We start from the raw sequence: 20,796 nt of genomic DNA on the forward strand, positions 1-20,796 counted from the left end.
TAGGGTTGTGTAGTTGGCCATGTTGAGGAAAGATGTATCTGGGACCCGCCAAGTTTCTGTTAAAACTATGCACTCGAAACACGTCTCAAGTTCCTCAAGATATATTTTTAATTCATCTATATTTTTTGAAACACTACAAATATTAGTATTAAGAATCTTGAAGTTATTCAATTTGTTATTCTCAGACAAAACTTCTTTTGCTTCATTTATATTTTTTAGGGGATATGTTGTTATTTTTTCTAGCTTAAAATTTCTTATATATTCATTCATGTGAATGTACCAACCAGCAAACAGTTTTAAATTATTTGACAATCTTTACAATAATTATTTGGTTTTTATATGTATAATAACAAAGTATGGTGACATTAATGAAATTTCTGAAGAAGATAATTAAGACAGAAAGTAATAATAGTAAATTAACATACATAAATTATTTGATGCTTTGCGTAGAACCTGTGCGTGCTCTAGTATTTATTTTTTTTCCTCCCACAGATGATTGTTCTTCTCTTTTTCCCGAACCGGTTGCCAATTCTTTGGGAATAAATGGTGTTTGCCCAGATGTTGCTTTGGGAATGTTTGCCACTGCTTTATCTCGCTTTGGGGTCGCAGGTTCGCTATTTGATTTCGGTCTGTTTGTTTCAGTAGTTTCTATTACTTCTAATTCTTCAGGAGAATATATTTTTCCGTCCACAAATAGTTTGTTTCTTCGTATGTAGCAGTTTATATGATTATTTGTTTTCGCCAGAATTAGGTGTTTTCTTAAGATCTTGTGCTCCTCTCGCTGGATGAGTGTTAGGTCATTTGCTACGCTTATGTTGGTACCTTTGAGATTCTTTGCGTTTTTAAGTACTTCTGACTTTTTCAAGTATGAAACAAATTCCACTTTGATAGGGGCTCGTTCTTTCCTACCCAAAGAGTAAGTATTATTCAGGTCACTCTCATTTATTGTAACGTTTACTAGTCGCCCTAGCTCGTTACAAATATATTCAGGCGTTATTTCTTCGGGTTTGGTATCGAGTCCAAAAATCACTATATTATTTTCTTTCGCTTTCCTTTCAATGTTCTCAATCTTATTCGAAAGATGACGGTTTTCTGCTTCTACTTTATTCAGTTTTCTGTACAGATCTTCGATTTTTAGAGATAACCTAACCTCTACTGCTTCTATGAGTGATTTCAATTCCTCTTTACTTGATATGATTTCTTCTAGTATTATTTCTCCAGTTATCGACATTATCAGTTCTATCACAAAGGGTTTGTGTAGACTAGGTACTATCAAAATTAAAGTATGTTTTTGTTTTAGAGTTCCGGTTTATATTATTGATTGATCCGCCACTGTTTATAAATTTACTGCATACGACAAAAGCGGATTCCAAATAGTTAATTGCTTATAAATTACACTAGTTTTTTGTTCATTCGACGATAATTTTGATCTTTCATAAATGCAATAAAAGACCACATATCTTTTTTAAATACAAAAAGATTGTAGATTCACCTCCATATATAGAAAGTTCAGTCAATTACCTTTAAAATGATGTATCTCACAACACAATTGACGACTTTTTACCATTAAAAATTCATAAATTAGGAAAACAAAATTAAAATATGTCTACACACAACCGTTATTATTGACATGACAATTCTTCTCAGCGTTTACTGTAACATATTTAAGTCCAGTAAATATTTGATGAATAATTATGATGATAATCATATGATAGAATTGCTCCAATACACCTCTAATTGATGATTGATTCGGAATAGTAGTACATGGATCCTTCTGATCAATATAAATGATAATTAGATAATTAACTAACTTGAAAATGTGATTTCCATTCAAATGACTTTCCGAGTAATCTGTTGAGATTTTCCTGAGCTTTGAGAACAAATCTGTTGGGTTAATGAGATGATTGTGTGATGAATGTCATAAATGAGGCAGGCAACCGCCGCGATATGGAAAAGTGATTCGTAATTTTCGGTATCGATTTCGGTGTGTCGCGAATCGGTTTTAAGTGATGGACATCATGGAAATGGAAAATGAATATGGGGGCTTTCCTATGTGGACAAAGTTATGTGAGTACAAATCATTTTACGTATCATATTAACTTCCTAACTCTAAATCATAAACTTAAAGAATATTTGCATAGTAAGTCAAACTACTAATTTTGTTTATAATTTTACCATCTTCAAACATTATTATTGAAAAGTAATGAACGCTCTGTATAATTAGTATCCAAGCAAGATTTATACTCAAAGATCGTAAAATTAAACCTCATTTTGGAAAATTTTCTCAATTGTTTCAAAGGATTTTTATAATCTCAGTGAATTCCTTCTTACTGATTAGTAATTTTAGCCATCATATGTTCATAAAAACAATGGTTATTCTATAAGAAATTCTTAAGGTGTAGGTAGATTGTTTAGAATTCAATGTTTTTAAAGGTTTACTACTATGGAGTCTGGTATGTTTATTTTACGGACCATCATTACACCCTTTTTTTTTGTTATAAGTATCCTTCATTTATTTGTCTACATTGGTTATCGAGAATTTACAAGAGGTATAATATATATGAAAAACAATACGTGCGGTGCAGTTTAGGAACTCTTTTTATCTGTTTCTAGAATAGTTTGTTTACATTATATCGAGGGTTTAATACCGATAACGAAAAATGACCGTGCAGTCCCTTCTTAGATGCCTTTGTCTTTGTTCGAAGAATTGTGTGTTTACATTTCAATCTTATTTTTGGCATTTATGAGATTATGTTCAACAGAATTCTTAAATAGATAAGGACCACCCTACACTATGAGAAATTTTGAAATCACTGTATTCTAGTTGAATAATCGATGGTAATACCAAAATAACTATACATGTTGAGGGTTTATTACTAATAAACGAAAATTGACCGCGAAGCACCTTCTTCCATGCCTTTGTTTTTGTTGGAAGAATTTTTTATTTAGTTTGCATTTCGAATTGATTTTTAATATTCCTGAGAAACATAACGTTTAATAGAATATTTTCTGATGTTTATCTAATTTGGGGATGGGGACCACCCCCCTAATTTTCAATTCACAGTATTTTCGATAAAAAATCAAAAATAATACCAAGATAACAAAAATGTTTTGATTTATATGCAGCCATTCTTTTGAAAGTTGAAATTGTTTTAGTCAGTAACATTGTTCTAAATTCTACGTTTTTTAATTAAGAAACATTCTTATGTACCTGTAATCACTCATGAAATTACTAATTCCAAAAACGAAGATATGTCGTAACACATTAAATGTAAACAGATTCCCAAAAGGAAATTACTATTATTTGCTGCCCATAAACTCTACTTATATAGTCATTTAATGATATTAAGTTATTGTGAATTGTAATAATTAAATCTATGCCATATTTTATTGTATATATTATATCTATTATCAATAATTATTTAAAACTTTCTTAGAAATATTATTAAAAATATATCTTGCTTTATATTGCTTTATTAATTTTATCTTTGAAAACACTATTTTATTCAATATGGAAATTATATAACAAAATATGTAATATTCAATTACTTATTATTTAATAAATCAAAACTTTACATCTTCTCATATCATTGACCCCTTTCGAATTCTTTGCAAATGTCTAGACTTGTTTTTGACTTGCGCACTGTGAATGTTGAAGTCCCAAGCTTTAAACAATGCATTTAATTATTTAGATAATGAAACTTTGACAGTATTATAAATTCCGGCAGACATATTTGATGCTAATTTTTCTATTCCTGAAATTTCGTGTAATTTTGTTTTCGGTTGTGAAGTGAAAACTATTTTCTTATTGATATAGGTAAGATATAATTCTCTTTATGTAAAAATTAAAGAAATTTGTCCAATTAAAGTTTCCAGGAAAATGAACGAATTCAGTGTATTACATTTTATCGAAAGCTAAGTAATTAAAATCTCAAGTATTTTCTTCAAATAATTTGAAATAGTGTGAATTATTAATTTACTTATAAACATTAAACAAACGATAATCTAAAATATAGCATCAAAAAGTTCGTTTATCCTTGTCTGTCTGGACAGCATGTCGGCCATCTTTGTAGGTCGACGCAATTATTGTTCACGTCAAATCTTTTTAACTGTAATGTGTTTTTCCATATAAAAATATATATAGTTATTAATTTTGAAATACCTTATTTCGATTGTAGTACAAAATAGTTATTATTAGATAAATAAAATACAGACATACCGGATCTGTTTAATTAATAACGACAAAAAAATCTTTCGATTTCTAGTTTTAAAAATGTGACTAATGTTGAAAATTTTTAATGGAAACTTTGGAAATTTTCAGTATATCGATAGAAAATAGTTTTTAATTTAAAATTTTCGTGAAGCGGATTGAAGATAAACATTAAAAGTGATTTGTTTTTCTTTGATGTTCATATTCGTGGCGTGGCGTGGCTTTGTTTTTGACTACCAATGTTGACATCAATAAGTTTAAACAATGCATTTAATTATTTAAATAGTGAAATTTTGACATTGTTATTAATTCGGACAGACATGTAAATTTTCTATTAGTCAAATTTCGTGTATTTCATTTTAGATTGTTAAGTAAAAACTATTTTCTTATTGATATAGGTAAGATATAATTGTCTTTATGTAAAATCATTAAGAATTATCCATCTAAAGTTTGTGTGAATTCAGTTAATTACATTTTATCGAAAGCTACGATTTTATTGATTGATTTTTTACATATAGTAATAATAATAATTTATACATGGAGTAACAGTTTAGAAATATGACTTATATATAATTATTTGTGGAAAATAAATATAGGTTAGAAAAGGTTAGTGTAACATGGTTATACGATATTAGAATAAATTAGAAAATATGTCTGTTATTTAGATTTACAGGATGACGAGAAACTTTGGAATAGTTGAAAATAATGATTGTTATTTGTACTAGAAGTAATCTCGAAACAAAAATTCTTGTATATCGCAGCATTCAACTTCTAATTATTGTTCACACAAGAACAATCTGTATTCAAAGAGTGGTGAATTTCGGTTTCATCTATATTTAATCGAATTATCTTTTTCTTTTGAATACATTCAAAATTATAAAACAAGTTGTCCAAGTATCAAGACATGGCAATATCAAAATTCATTTTTGTTAAAATTTGTGAATAAATTAGTTTATATTTCATATTAATAATTTGTAAAAAATGTTGTAGGCTTCTATAGTTATAGTCCATTACTCCCTTTCGAAAAAATATTCTCACATCTGTGAACCAGATGTTTTATTGCTGTAGTAGTAGGTAAAGATATGGATTTTTCCAATAAGACCCATTCAAAATGTACAGATAACAAAATAATAAAGTAATAAATATTATGGGTTCGGACCGTTTTACATTTTGTACAGAGCTGACCAAAAGAAAATAGTTCACTATCATATTTGGCAAGATTGATTATCAAATTTTGAGAAAATGCTGATATTTTTACCGTCTCTCCAAAATAATTTAAGTCTCAAAAATTTTTCTCACACAAACTTGGAAAAACAATATGATAATTAATCAAGTTTCGAGGATTCACAACCTGGAGATCTTTTGAGTCGTTTAATTCATCATTCATCTTCTTCCATTCAAATCCAATTTACAGAAAATCGTTGTTTATATTATTGCAGCTATGTTACAAAGTGGGGGTGTTTATTTTGGAGGAAATAGAGATCATTTTTTTTAATAACCACCATCATTTTGTATTAGTGCGGAATCACTTCTTTATAAACACTTTTGATTTACTGAAAACAATATGGAAATAATCTCAAATCATTCTGTAAGATAAATACACGGAGAAAATATGACTTTCCAATGAAACAGTTACTGTTAGAAATTATCTCTTCATTTAATAAAATTTTGTCATCACCCCTTCATTTGTTTAGAATCGCTTTTCACATTTTATACACAAAAAATTCTTTTCTCTTCTTATTAATCGAATAACTAAAGAATTTTTCTTCATATTTGTATAAAAGTTGATTGATTCTAAAATAATAATTTAATTTTCTTACGAATTTTCAACAAAGTTGAGTGTTATTTTCGTTTCATTTAATCGACATCGTAGTATTTATTCTCCAAGGTGATTAAATGTGCAAATTCTAACAAGTCTGTAAAGAATTTCGAATGCAGATCGATAGTAATTGAAAAAAGAATATAAAAGCCAACAAAGTTCGATAACTACAAAACATTACTTTTGAATAAACCGTACCAAAAAAAAACTTCAGGGTTCCAAATATTTTAATTCTGGTATGTTTATGTTAGAAATCTTTTATGAACCATTATTAGACCCTTTTTTGTTGTTGAAAGTATCCTTTATTTATTTTTCTACATTGGTTATCGAGAATTTACAAGAGGTATAAAATATTTGAAAAACAACACGTGCGGTTCAGTTCTAGAACACTTTTTATCAGTTTGTAGAATAGTTTGTTTACATTATATCGAAGGTTTAATACCGATAACAAAAAATGACTGTGCGGACCCTTCTTGGATGCCTTTGTCTTTGTTCGAAGAATTTCTTATTTACGTAACATTTGGAATATATTTTTTTTTATATATATGAAATAACGTTCGGCACAATCCTTTGTGAATGTTTGTCTAATTTGGGTATGAGGACCACTCCAAATATGAGAAATTTTAAAATCACAGTATTCTAGATATATACTGGTAATAATACCAAAATAACTATACATGTTGAGGGTTTAATACCGATAACGAAAATTGACCGTGCAGCCCCTTTTTAGACGACTTCATCTTTGTCGGAAGAATTTTTTATTTACTTCACATTTCGAATTTTCTTTTGATATTCATAGGAAATATATTTGGGGATGAGGAACACCCTACACTATAGGAACTGAAAATATTAAAATCACAGAATTCTCGATATCAAGATAAAAAAAATATTTCGTTTTGTACTTTATACATATGCAGCTATTTTTTGGAACTTGAAATAAATCTTAATAACATTGTTTTAAATTCTACGTTCTTCAATTATATAACAAAATATGTAATATTTAATTACTTATTATTTAATAAATCAAAACTGTACATCTTCTCAGCTCATTGACCCCTTTCGAATTCTTTGCGAATGTCTAGACTTGTTTTTGACCTGCGCACTGTGAATGTTGAAGTCACAAGCTTTAAACAATGCATTTAATTATTGAGATAATGAAACTTTGACAGTATTACAAATTCGGGCAGACATATTTGATGCTAAATTTTCTAATCGTAAAATTTCGTGTAATTTTGTTTTCGATTGTGAAGTGAAAACTATTTTCTTATTGATATAGGTAAGATATAATTCTCTCAATGTAAAAATTAATGAGATATAATAAATAAACGATTTCAGTGTATTACATTTTATGGAAAGCTTAGGTTTTATTAATTTTTTTAATATTTTCATAGTAATAAAAATTAAGCATTTTCTTCAGATAATTTGAACTTGTGTAAATCATTGATTTACTTATGAGCATTAAATAAACGATTATCTAAAATATAGCATCAAAAAGTTCGTTTATCCTTGTCTGTCTAGACAGCTTATCGGCCATCTTTGTAAGTCGACGCAATTATTGTTCACGCCAAATCTTTTCAACTGTATGTGTTTTTTCATATAAAAATATATATAGATATTAATATTAACATACCTTATTTCGTTTGTAGTACAAAATAGTTATTATTAGATAAATAAAATACAGAGATACCGGATTTGTTTGATTAATAACGACAAAAAAATCTCTCGATTTCTAGTTTTAAAAATGTGACTAATGTTGAAAATTTTTATTGGAAACTTTGGAAATTTTCAGTATATCGATAAAAAATAGTCTTTATTTTAAAATTTTCGTGAAACGGATTGAAAATAAACATTAAAAGAATTTTCCGTGTTTCAATACAATATTGTGTGGTGAATATCATGGATACCCAGAAAATTCTTAACTACCAAGATGGTCATTTCCTCATTTGTGAACTGGTGAGTGATTTTTTGTCTTATTAATTTGATTTTAAATTTACTACCTTAAATATTTCTTGTCATTTGGTCTCAGATTATGAAGTGAAAACTATTCTCTTTTATATATCGGTAATATGCGGCCATTCTTTTGGAACTTCGAAATTTCAAGCGCATTAAACTGGGGATCTTTTAATAAAACAAACTTAATCTAATCGTTTTTCACATATTTTTTTTGATTGATAGATACTCAATACATAATGAGCCTTTTTCCTGAGAATAGTGCAGCGAACGTGTCACCAGAGGCAGCACTAGTAGTAGGGACAAACATAAAATATTTACATGCAAAGCAATTGTATTTAGGTGATATTATTTTATTATTTAAAAATATAAATCTGATATAAAAAAATTTTTTGAACTTGTATAATGCCAACAAAGCATTGCAGTTTTGCGATTTGTACGTCGGATAATCGATATCCAGAAGAGAATGTGTTTTTTATACCATTTATAAAGCCCATGTTGATGAGGTTAGATGTAATAAATGGATACATTATACATACATACATACTTTTTTTTTAAGTAATGTTTGTGATTGGAGTAAAATAAAAATTTTTTAATGAAATATGAATGATTTGAGACGTAGTAGGCATGAAACAATTCTAAATAAATAAAAATAAGTTAAAAAATACTATTTATTAGCAATACACATACTGATTTAGTAATTTCTTACGTGTTGCTTTTTTTTATTTTAAGGTTTTTGCTATTTACTGAGCTGATTGATTACTTGAGAAAATAAATTTATGTCTGCTAGCGTCAAAGTCATAAATGATTGACTATTTTATAACTGAAATTATGATAATTTGTCTGTATACTAACCTGTCTATTAATTCATTTTTTTCCACTTATTTTTAAATTACGACAAGCAAGCCAGCGTTTTAATGTTAAAACATTGTTATCTTTTACGGTTGCAAATTTTAATTTTGCTCCAGGAACATCGTCCTCTGTTAAAAACATTTTTTTTTCAAGTACACTTTACTGTGTGTTTATATGGGGATTTGACAGTGTTTGTCCCTACTGAACTACTAGCGCTGCTAGTGAGTAGTTTTTCGTACTTCAGGAAAAAGGCTCATTAGCTAAAGAGTTGTTACTACTCTAATAATTGAGTTTTCTGTTTCATAGAAAATTTTCCAAGTGAAGGTTTCAAATATTTTTTTTCTGGTATTTTTTCGTCTTGTTCAATAATTGGTAGGTATAGGAAAGAGAAGATAATTTGTTGTTTGAATTTAGTGCTTTGCTGCTTCAATATCTTTGTTCTTTCAAATAGAAAAAATTTTGAGCTAATGAAATTATCAAGAATGTTTTTCAGGTGACTGATTTGCATTTTGAAAACTGTTCAGTCAAAACTTTCAATATTCACTTTTCAATTATTTAATTTCTTGTATGAGCTTCTCGGGGTACAATAATTCGTAGGTAGGTGGAAGATATTTTTTAGATTTGATATTTCAATATCTTCCGAGGGATTGTTATTCTATTTTTAAAATCTTATGTTTATTTTATGGTCCAAATGTAATATTTATGATCGATATTTTGATAAATTGTGGAACCTTCTCACACCCTTTCTTTATCCTTCCAAGAATTTAGTTTTTTTTGCTACATTTCTTATATCAAGAATATAAATGTGTTATTGAAAAATAACCCTCTACTACCTACTTTTTATTTGTTCCAATGATCTATAGTGAAATTAGGTATTATACATATATCTTCGAAAACCAACCACCCTTTTTTGTTTATTTAAGCAAACTGATATACCTCTTCTAAATGTTTCCTTTTGTTATTCATATTCTAAATGTATCCAAAATTTAGCACTTGATAAAGGCTTTATTTATTACTGCGTAGAAAATGAAACAGAAATTTTTAAACTTGAAATAAATTTATCACTGTATAAATTCTACGATTTTCTTTACTTAATAAACATTTTCATGTACCTACTTGTAATCACTAATGAAATGACTAATTCGAAAAATGAAGACGTAGAATATGTATATTTTTGTTTGGCAAATAGGATGTCCCGAAAGTAATTGAACATAACAAATATATAATTTTTTTAGACGAAATGCTCTATTTGTTCAAATTTTCAACTCGATATGAAAAGTATGAGTCAGTTTTGTGTAAATTACCATGTGTCTAGGTTTTGCTAAAATGTTTTATTTTATTGTTTCAAGTACTTCTAATCTACATATATTAATAATAATAATATATAGAAGATGATTATTTGTATAAAAGTAAGATGGATTTTAGTGATGAAACATTATTTTCACTCCACCTTTTTTTTGGAGATATCACAACTACAATGTTGAGATCTTAAATTGAGTTTTTTTTTTATTTCAAATTTCAGTAGGCAGAGAAATTTCGTGCAATCGTAAAGATATTATCATCCTGACAATAGTAACTTTTAGTTTCTTTATTATCAAAATTGTATTTATGTTTCTCTCAGAATCTATAGTTTCGAAAAGAAAAGAAAAGATTTAGAATTGTTTCAAATAAAACGGCGTTTTAAGTATTTTTTATTTCATTATACTATAGGGTGATATATCTATAGAAGTTAGTTGATACATGGCAAATTAAACCTCAGTTATTTTCTTAGTTATCATTGAAATATTTTCATTTTTGTATAATTGTGTGTAATGAAAATGTTTGTCTTTTTTTATGATGATGATGATGATGTTTATATTGTACTTATTGTCAATTAATAATGAGGACGAAATTATGAAATTACTGAAATTTCTCTTGTTTTATTTTTCTTGGAAATTTTCCTTCGGCGTGCAAGAGTGTGAGGAATTTTTCACTTATTTCAAACTATACGATGATAAATGAAATCATATTATAAATTCAAAAGATGCCAGATCTGAAGACTAGGACGATTATTCGTATTATGCTTTTGGAATACCAAAGTTTGCTTTGCAGCTTTCATACCCTCTACTTTTGACGGTTTATTTTCAAAAATTTTGCATTTGAAGTTCTTCAAATAAAAAAAAAGTTGAAAAATTTGAGATATGGAAATTTCTGTGGTGACTTCCTTCTACGTATATATTTAACCGAGTAACGAAATACTCTCGAATGGATTTGCAAAATGGAAAGGCGCAAATTTTTCTTGAAATCAATAGTATTTACTCGAGACATAAATTAACAAATTGCGTCAATTATTCTATTTACAAAAATTCCAAAACGTGAATTTGATTTAGATTTTTAGTACTACCAGCGCTATCTATGTACAGAAGCTCATACTGAACTCATTTCAATATTAGTTTCTACTATTTCGTATGTCTCAGCTCTTAAATTTTTGTCACCTATTTATAAAACTGAAAGGAAGATGGCGTCCGTTATTTTCACACCAATTTATTTTTTTATTAAGACCAAAGTTGTGTTGAATAATGTGTCCACCATCACGGAAATATGAATGGAAACTTCTAAAAAATTGAATCCCATAATCTTCGAATAGTGGTTGAAGTCCGAATGCCCAATAGTGACATCTCTTATTGAATAGCTCGGCTCCATAAATTTTGAGTATTAATTTCATTAGGAAACATTGTTTGTTAAATGTTTAGTACTCTTTACTAGTCACTATAAAATTATATTTATATACAGGGTGCGCCAATTTTGTTAAAAAGTTGAGTATTAGGGGGTCGTTTTAATACGTATCAAAAACATTTTTTTATTAGTTATTTGAGGTCCATATTTTGAAATTATCTTGAACGCTTTAAACATATTTTTTTGAAAATGAGATCAAAATTTTTTGAGTACTTTGAGAGTTGTATACAAATTTATATGAGATGTAGGTAAATAAAAGAATTCTCTGTAACTTATTGTAAGTTAAGTAAAAGAATTTAACTGACTTTCTTGATATGATGCAATATCATCGTAGTCGATTAAATTGTAATCATTTGTTATTTTATATTCAAAGTGAGCCCAAAATTGAAATTGTCACTATTTTTCTTCTTTCGAATGTATCATACTGTAATTTATCTTCGTGTAATTTTTTTTAGTATTCCCTATACGTAAACTTATAAGAAAATTGCTACAAATTTTTGTAAACTGTCATTATTACCATTTCCTCAAAAAATGTGATCAATCCGGAAGACTCACCCTATATATATATATAATCTACTTTGCAAAGCATTTACAAAAAAATGTGTTTGTAAGAACGGAATTTTTTTGGAAAACTACTAGAAAACATATATATGATTGATATTTTTCTAATATTATATCGTAAAATACAAATAGTTGAGAAAAACCCTATACCATAATTGGTAAAAAAATTTTGGTAAAAATAATTTCAGAAATAAAATAATGTAGTCCTCGCTTCTGTTAAATAACAAAAAATAAAAAAAAAATAACTTTTAGTTGTAAAAAACTAATAAAATCAAGTTTTGAAACAAAAAAGGAATTTTTTGTATAATTGGAATTCGGAAGCGAAGCAAAAAATATCGTTTTAGTGAGAATGATTTTGTATAATTTTGTAGGAATTTTGATTTGAGAATCGCAAATTTAGTGAAAAAGTAAATTTCCGTGAGAAATTTTCTTGTTATATTTTGTTGAAAACCACGAAGGCGAATTCGACAAATGTGATTACTTGGGTGATTTTTTACTTTTTTGCTTACAACACGGATATTTTTTGTGAAGTTCATTTTGAAAATTTGATTTTATTGATATAATTTTCATTTATAACTAACTCACTCAAGTCGAATAAATTACAACATCTTGGGTAATATAACTTTGCATTTATAATACCGGGTACCATCTAAAAATTGCGGACTTGATATTTACGAGGCGGAAAATTTTAGTGGCTGACAGATTTAAGAAGTAATAAAAGTTTTTTTCTAAATATATTGTTACATAATTTTCATTTATTATACATACAGGGGCAATCTGTTTATAAATATAGTGTTTGATTGAATGGTTTGACGCGAATAAATAAAGGGGACACAATCTATTTGCATGATTTTTTTGTACTTTTTTAATTGCAAGGGTATTTAGAAAAAATATTACAATTCATGTTTTTGTTTAAGGTGTTGGTGCGCGATTTTACGCGAAATTTTAACCCGTTAACGAAACGAAAGGTAAATGTAGTGCACGTTCCATAATGCGGTTTGCCAAAAAGTAGTTGATTGTTGGATAAATAACAAAAAAAAATGGTTTTCCATTTTTCATAACAAATATTTCAAACGACATATTTTACGTTTCTACTTGGTACTGCTAGATAATTCAATTCATTTAAACGTACGATGAAATTTTCCAATATTTTAAATCAAATAAAATTTTCTCCATCCATTATTCCAAAATTTATGCTGAGAAATTGATATTTTTCCCAAAAATTGAATGTAACACAATTTCAATATGATATACGAGGTATATCCACAAAGAAAGTTCCATTTGGTTATAAAAGAACATACGTGCAGGTCAAAAAACATATTTTTCATGCTGTTAACCTAATTTTCTATGTAGTTTCGAAAATTTTTTAAACACTTGTTTTTGTATGCCTCCTCCATGTTTTTCCGGCTCGTTTCAACTTTGAGCGAGACATTTCAGGTATAAGAAGAGATGAAAATCGGTAGGAGTGAGGTCCGAGCTATACGGAGGATGATCAAACACACCCCAGCCAAATTCTTGGAGCGGTTTTTTTGTCACGTCACAGTGTGAGATGGGGCATTATCGTGAAAAAAAAACAAAAACCATTTGACAGTAATCCTCGGAGTTTGCTCTGTTTCTTAATTTCCACGGATGTGCCTAAATCAAACGGCAAAACGTCGGAGCAAACGGTGGAAATGAGTTGTCGAGGTGTCGAAATTTGCTTAGGGGTATCGTAAAATACCAAAATTTCATCCCCTATGACTATTCGAAATATAAGTTAGAAAAGGAACTTATATTGTGGATGTACCTCGTATGAAGGAAATACTAAAATCAGTTATTAAAACTTTTTATTCAAATTTTTCTGAAATTTTCGGTCCGAATTATTGCATCAAATTTTGATTGAAATGATTTTTTTGTTACTTATTGAGTGAGCAGAGATTTAATCAGATGTTGTTGGTTTTTGTGTTTTCGGGAATTTCAGGAATATTTTGTTGAGATTAATACAGTTACAGATTCTAATTATTGAAGAAAAATAGATTGAATTTATTTTTAAATAACTTTTTTAACATTCAGAAAGTTTTAACAAACATCCAAATTTCGACTACTCCTTTACATTCAAACAGAAGATTGTTAATATTTATGACCAAAGCTAATTTTTCTCATTATATGATACTGATCAAATAAAATCTTGACGTTGTTATTTTGGATTGATCAATTCTTTTCAGCGTTTACTGTAACACATTTAAGTCCAGTAAATATTTGATGAATAATTATGATGATAATCATATGATAGAATTGCTCCAAAACACCTCAAATTCACTTTGATTCGAAATAGTAGTACATGGATCTTTCTGATCAATATAAATGATAATTAGATAATTAAGTAACTTGAAGATGTGATTTCCATTCAAATGACTTTCCGAGTAATCTGTTGAGATTTTCCTGATCTTTGAGAACAAATCTGTTGGGTTAATGAGATGATTGTGTGATGAATGTCATAAATGAGGTAGGCAACCGCCGCGATATGGAAAAGTGATTCGTAATTTTCGGTATCGATTTCGGTGTGTCGCGAATCGGTTTTAAGTGATGGATATCATGGAAATGGAAAATGGATATGGAGGCTTTCCTATGTGGACAAAGTTATGTGAGTACAAATGATTTTACGTATCAAATTAACTTCGTAACTCTAAATCATAAACTTAAAAAATATTTGCATAGTAAGTTAAATTACTAATTTTTTTTATACCATCTTCAAACATTTTTATTGAAAAGTAATGAACGCTCTGTATAATTAGTATCCAAGCAAGATTTATACTCAAAGATCGTAAAATTAAACCTCATTTTGGAAAATTCTCTCAATTTTTTCAAAAAATTACTCAAGGATTTTTATAATCTGAATGAATTCTTTTTTACTGATTAGTAATTTTAACCATCTTATGTTCAGAAAAACAATGGTTATTCTATAATAAATTCTTAAGGTGTAGGTAGATTGTTTAGAATTCAATGTTTTTAATGGTTTACTACTATGGAGTCTGGTATGTTTATTTTAGATATATTTTACGGACCATCATTACACCCTTTTTTTTGTTAAAAGTATTCTTCATTTATTTTTCTACATTGGTTATCGAGAATTTACAAGAGGTATAATATATTTGAAAAACAACACGTGCGGTGCAGTTTAGGAACCTTTTTTATCTGTTTGTAGAATAGTTTGTTTACATTATATCGAGGGTTTAATACCGATAACGAAAAATGACCGTGCAGCCCCTTCTTGGATGCTTTGTTTTTGTTCGAAGAATTGTGTATTTACATTTCAATCTTATTTTTGGCATTTATGAGATTACGTTTAACAGAATTCTTAAAGAGATAAGGACCACCCTACACTATGAGAAATTTTAAAATCGCAGTATTCTAGATACATACTCGTAATAATACCAAAATAACTATACATGTTGAGGGTTTATTACTAATAAACGAAAATTGACCGTTCGGACCCTTCTTAGATGTCTTTGTCTTTGTTACAAGAATTTCTTGTTCACTTAATATTTCGAATATATTTTTTTTATATATATGAGATAACGTTCAACAGAATCCTTTCAGGATGTTTATTTAACTTGGAGATAAGGACTACCCTACACTGAGAAATTTTGAAATCACTGTATTCTACATAAATAATCGGGGAAATTTTCAATTCACAGTATTTTCGATAAACAATCAAAAATAATACCAAGTTAACAAAAATGTTTTGATTCATATGCAGCCATTCTTTTGAAACTTGAAATTGTTTTAGTCAGTAACATTATTCTAAATTCTACGTTTTTTAATTAAGAAACATTATCATGTACCTGTAATCACTCATGAAATTACTAATTCCAAAAACGAAGATATATCGTAGGAAAATTAAAAGTATATACATAGCCATTTAATAGTATAAGTATTAATTATCACTAATTATTCAAAACGTCGTTTGAAATATTATTTAAGAAATCTCTTGTTTTATATTGTTTTATTAATGATTTTTTCCATACAATGATAATAAAGATATACAGGGAGTATCAGTTGAGAGATAGGTATGACTTATTTACAACTAGGATAACTTGGTTATACGAAATTAGAATAAATTAGAAAATATGTAGGTTATTTAGATTTACAGGGAGACGAGAAACTTTGGAATGGTTGAAAATAATGAATGTTATTTGTACTAGAAGTAATCTCGAAACAAAAATTCTTGTATATTTCAGCATTGAACTTCTAATTATTGTCCATATAAGGACACTCTGTATTCAAAGAGTGGAACATCAGCTAAACAACTATTCGAATATTTCTATTAATGAAAATTCGGTTTCATCACACCTCGTTTCTTTCTTCTTTAATATTGGACATATTCCACCACCTCTTAGCTATTTTTCTCCTAGAATGTTATTCTTTTCTGTACTACTGCACACACTGGTATGTCTTTATTGTTGTTTCTTTCACGAGATCCATAATGTTCTTCCTGTTCCATTCAAAATTTCTTCAAAGTATTTAGCCCATCTTTTAATTTTTCTTGTGAATCAATTAAGGACTCTTCTTTCGTTGTCCCTGATATAAGGTAATCTGTAATTAACTGTGTCCTCTCGTGATTTTTTTGTTCTATTGGTAAAAATTTCTCAATTCTTTGTTTTTAAACTTAATGGTAAATGAATCTTTTCCCAGAGTTGACTTTAGTTTAAGTATAAAATTCAAAAATGTGATTCATATGTTTCATTTGTTCAACTAATTTTGGTATATATCGTATTATGAATAAACTCTGAATTTGTGCACAGTTTGTTTACTAGAAACAACTGAATTATAACATGTAACTCACCCTATACACATGATCTGCTGTCCAAAATGTCCATATCAAATCAAATTAATTGTCAATAAATCAATAATAAAAGTATTCTTATTACGATCAAGTAATGCAATTTCTCAATAGTCCTTAATAAAAGTCTTGTACATTTTTTTCAAAAATACACATTTCAGAGTTTGCAAAAATACCCAAAATTATTTTTACTATACCGATAGATTCGTTCTATCGATGTCGGTATTTAGTTAAAAGAATTTAATATTTTATGATGGACTTCCTTTTTATTATTTTGAGGGATTGCAGCTTTATTATACTTTTATTGGTGCCGAAATGTAAATTTATTTATACATCACGATCAATGGAACCTTTTTTGATCCTTTCATGTATATTATTTTACAAAATTTCATATTCAAAAATACAAGTTTCAGAGTTTGCAAAAATACCCAAAATTATTTTTAGTATACGGGTAGGTTCGTTCTATCGATGTCGGTATTTAGTTAAAAGAATTTAATATTTTATGATGGACTTCCTTTTTCTTATTTCAGGGAATGCAGCTTTATTATACTTTTATTGTTGCCGAAATGTAAAATTATATATTTTCTAGAAACATCACGTTCGATGGAACCTTTTTGATCCTTTCATGTTTATTATTTTACAAAATTTTATATCCTCTCAATCGCTATTTAAGAACGATAACCGCCCTATACTAATGTGTCTAAATTCTACATTCACCAAGCAAATAATATCTTTATTTGAAATTACTTGTAATCATTAATTGAAAATAAGGCTTTAAAACAAAGTAGTAGGAAAAACTAAGATATGAAAGTACAAACAATTCTGATAAAGTTTAATATAAAGCGGGGTTTCCTCAAATTTCCCGAATTATTATGGAGGTGTATCTTTATATGGAAAATAACCATTTTCTTCTCTATAATTTGAATGTAAATTCACTTATAAAAACTGAAACACATTATGATGTTTCAAATACGGGTTAGCGCGAAAAATAAATTTGGTGTAATCTTAGTGGTAATCAACTAAAACGAGCTTCACGGAAAATTCCCGTTTATGAATTTTCCGAAAATTGTTACAGATAGTTTCGAATATACGTGTCCATACCATATTTTCGTAAGTTTTTGAAAGAAAAATGATGCGAAAACTTTTTTTTGTGATACTAAGATAGGAACGAGGACCACATGATATTTTTGAAAAATTTTCAAATCACAGCATAAATATTATACTGTCACTTTCTGCAGTAGCTTTCATATTTTCAATGTTACTGCAAAGCGTTATCATTTGAAAAATACAGTAAAAAAATTTCATTTGCAATAGAATACCAAGAAAGGATTTAAATATTTATAATCTCTACACCAAATTAAATTGTTATATATTATAAAGGCAATATAAAAATTTGAAATACCCATCCCATCAGCAGTTTGACAAAAGTTCAATTTTGGGAAATGAAAGTTCAGTTAGTTTCGTAGTTTTCATTGAAATGATTTCATTTGTGTTACTTATTAGGTGTATAATGAGAATGCTTATTATTTTCTAATAATTATGATGTTTATATTGTATCCAGGATTTTCTTATTGTAATAACCAAGAATCAATTATAATTTTCTTGTTTTATTTATCATGGAAATTTCCTTTCGGCGAGCGAGCAAGAGCGGGACGAATTTTTCACTTATTTTAATTACACGATGATAAATGAAATTATATTATAATTTCATAAGATTCAAAAGATGCCAGATCTGAAGGCTAGGAAGGTTATTCGTATTATGCTTTTGGAATACAAAGTTTGCTTTGCAGCTTCCACAGCTTTAAGTTTTGACGGTTTATTTTTCAAAATTTTGGATTTTCTTAATTTAATAACCACAAACCAATTACCTATTATGACAAGTTTAAAGAAATAATGAAATAATTTTTGGTTTAGATTTTTAGCACTAGCAACGCCATCTTTACAGAGAAGCTCATACTGAGCTTATTTTAATATTAATTTCTACTATTTCGTATGTCTCGGCTCTCGACGTTTTGTCACCTAATTACAAAACTGAAGGGAAGATGGCGTCCGCTATTTTCACACTAATTTATTTTTTCATTAAAACTAAAGTTGTATCGAAGTGTAGAAACATATTTTTTATTGAGTTAATGATTTAATTATGAAGAAAATGTAAATAGAAAAGTCTAAAAATTGAAAAACACTCTTCGAACTGTTGATGATGGTCGAATACCCAATAGCGCCACCTCTTATTGAAAAGTTGTATTTCATTACTTTTCAGTAATAATTTCAGTAGAAAACATTTTTTTAAGTGCCTACTTCTCTTTGTATCTGATATAAAATTATATTGATATACAGGGTGTGCCAATGCAGTTAAAAATTTGAATATTAGGAGTTCATTTTAAAACGTATCAAAAACATTTTTTATTAGATGTCTTTGAGGTCCATAATTTGAAATTATTTCGAACAAGCGAAACATAATTATAAAAACATGAGGATGAGGTTTTTTTTAGTTCTTTGAGAGGTGTGGGTAAATTTATATAATAATCGTCGGTAAATAAAAGAACGCTCTGTAATTAATTCAACTAGATATTACAACAAAAACTCTTATGACAAAATGTAATGTCTATCAAAATAGATTAAATAAATTGCTTAACGGAAATTTTGGAAAAAAAAACATAATATCTATGTATTATAATTATTTGATTTCGTATTAACGCTCAGGTTATTTTTCAAACAATTTTAAAAAATGGAAGATTTGAATTTATTTTTTTTTGTTTTAGGTGTTTGTGCGCGATTCGACGCGAAATTTTAACCCGTTAACGAAACGAAAAATATATAGTGTGCGAATCGATAAAGCGGTTTGCCAAAAGGAAGGTGATTGTTGAATAAATAACAATAAAACATATTTCTTCAATTTTTGTAACAAATATGTATTTTAAATTACAAATATATGTGTTTCTAAAATGGAAATGCTGCTGCATGAGGAATATATGAATACATGTAAAATTCTATTTTCTATTATCGTTTTTCTGTGTCACGTTTCTTTCCAAAACTTAACCTGTCTGAAAAAAAAAATTTTTATGTAATAAATTTTTTACAAATTAAATTTACAAATATAAAAAAAAATTATAGATATCTGGAGAATAATATTCGTATGAATTTGTCTTTTTATGTTTGTTTTTTTCAGTTAAGTAAATTGAAAGTATGTGTGTGATAATTATTGTATCTTGTATGCGTGTGTAAAAAATTCCGTTTTGCAATCTTCATATCGATGGCTACTTCATTTGTTATAAATTTTCGTTTTTCTCTCCCAAACTGGACCTGAAATTTAAAAATATAAAATGTTGTAAACTTCGAATATGTGAATTACTTTGATAATAATTGAATGATAAAATAATTATACCCTGTTTTGTTCTTATGCAGAAATTGATAAAATTGAATTCTTCGAGATGAAAATTACATTTTTTTAATAATTCGAAAAAAAAAACATATTTTCTGGACATTTTATTTTATAATCGACTGTGAACAATTTATTCAAACGTTAATTGTTTCTAAGTCATATCAACCCTTAAAAAAAGAAAACTGCATCTGTTTCTTTTTTAATTTTGAATGTTTTCTGCTCAAGTTAGTTAAATTAAATGGAAAATTTTTTCAAACGTAAATTATTTCTAATATATATCAATCATTTAAAAAAAACACTGAATCTGTTTATTTTTAATATTCTCTGATCAAGTTAATAGAAGAAAGTATGTATGTAATAATGATAAATACCTTTTACGGAATGGAAATTTTCCAAAGTCCATCAAATAGGAAGCAAACTTGTGTGAAAAATCAAGTTTTCCAATCTTCATATCGACAGCTATGTCATTTGTTATAAATTTTCGT

General features: G+C 27.8%; 1 protein-coding gene and 1 long non-coding RNA gene across 2 annotated transcripts; one reads left to right on the top strand and one right to left on the bottom strand.

Annotated features, from left to right (window-relative positions):
* Positions 1-430: 430 nt before the first annotated feature.
* On the bottom strand, positions 431-1,231 carry LOC130895838 (uncharacterized). Its single transcript, XM_057803389.1, has one exon. It carries the CDS (start codon positions 1,229-1,231, stop codon positions 431-433), a length of 801 nt encoding a protein of 266 aa, XP_057659372.1.
* An 11,786-nt stretch (positions 1,232-13,017) lies between these two features.
* LOC130895091 (uncharacterized) lies at positions 13,018-20,318 on the top strand. The gene is made up of 2 exons (XR_009059431.1): positions 13,018-14,730; positions 19,692-20,318. It is a non-coding gene; the product is annotated as an uncharacterized LOC130895091 (long non-coding RNA).
* The last annotated feature ends 478 nt before the right edge of the window (positions 20,319-20,796 follow it).

The sequence above is a fragment of the Diorhabda carinulata genome, chromosome 6 (assembly GCF_026250575.1).
Source record: "Diorhabda carinulata isolate Delta chromosome 6, icDioCari1.1, whole genome shotgun sequence".
Taxonomy (NCBI): Eukaryota; Metazoa; Arthropoda; class Insecta; order Coleoptera; family Chrysomelidae; genus Diorhabda; species Diorhabda carinulata.

Coding starts and splice junctions, on each gene's coding strand:
- LOC130895838 (XM_057803389.1), bottom strand. CDS start 1,231: ATGTCGATAACTGGAGAAATAATACTAGAAGAAATCATATCAAGTAAA.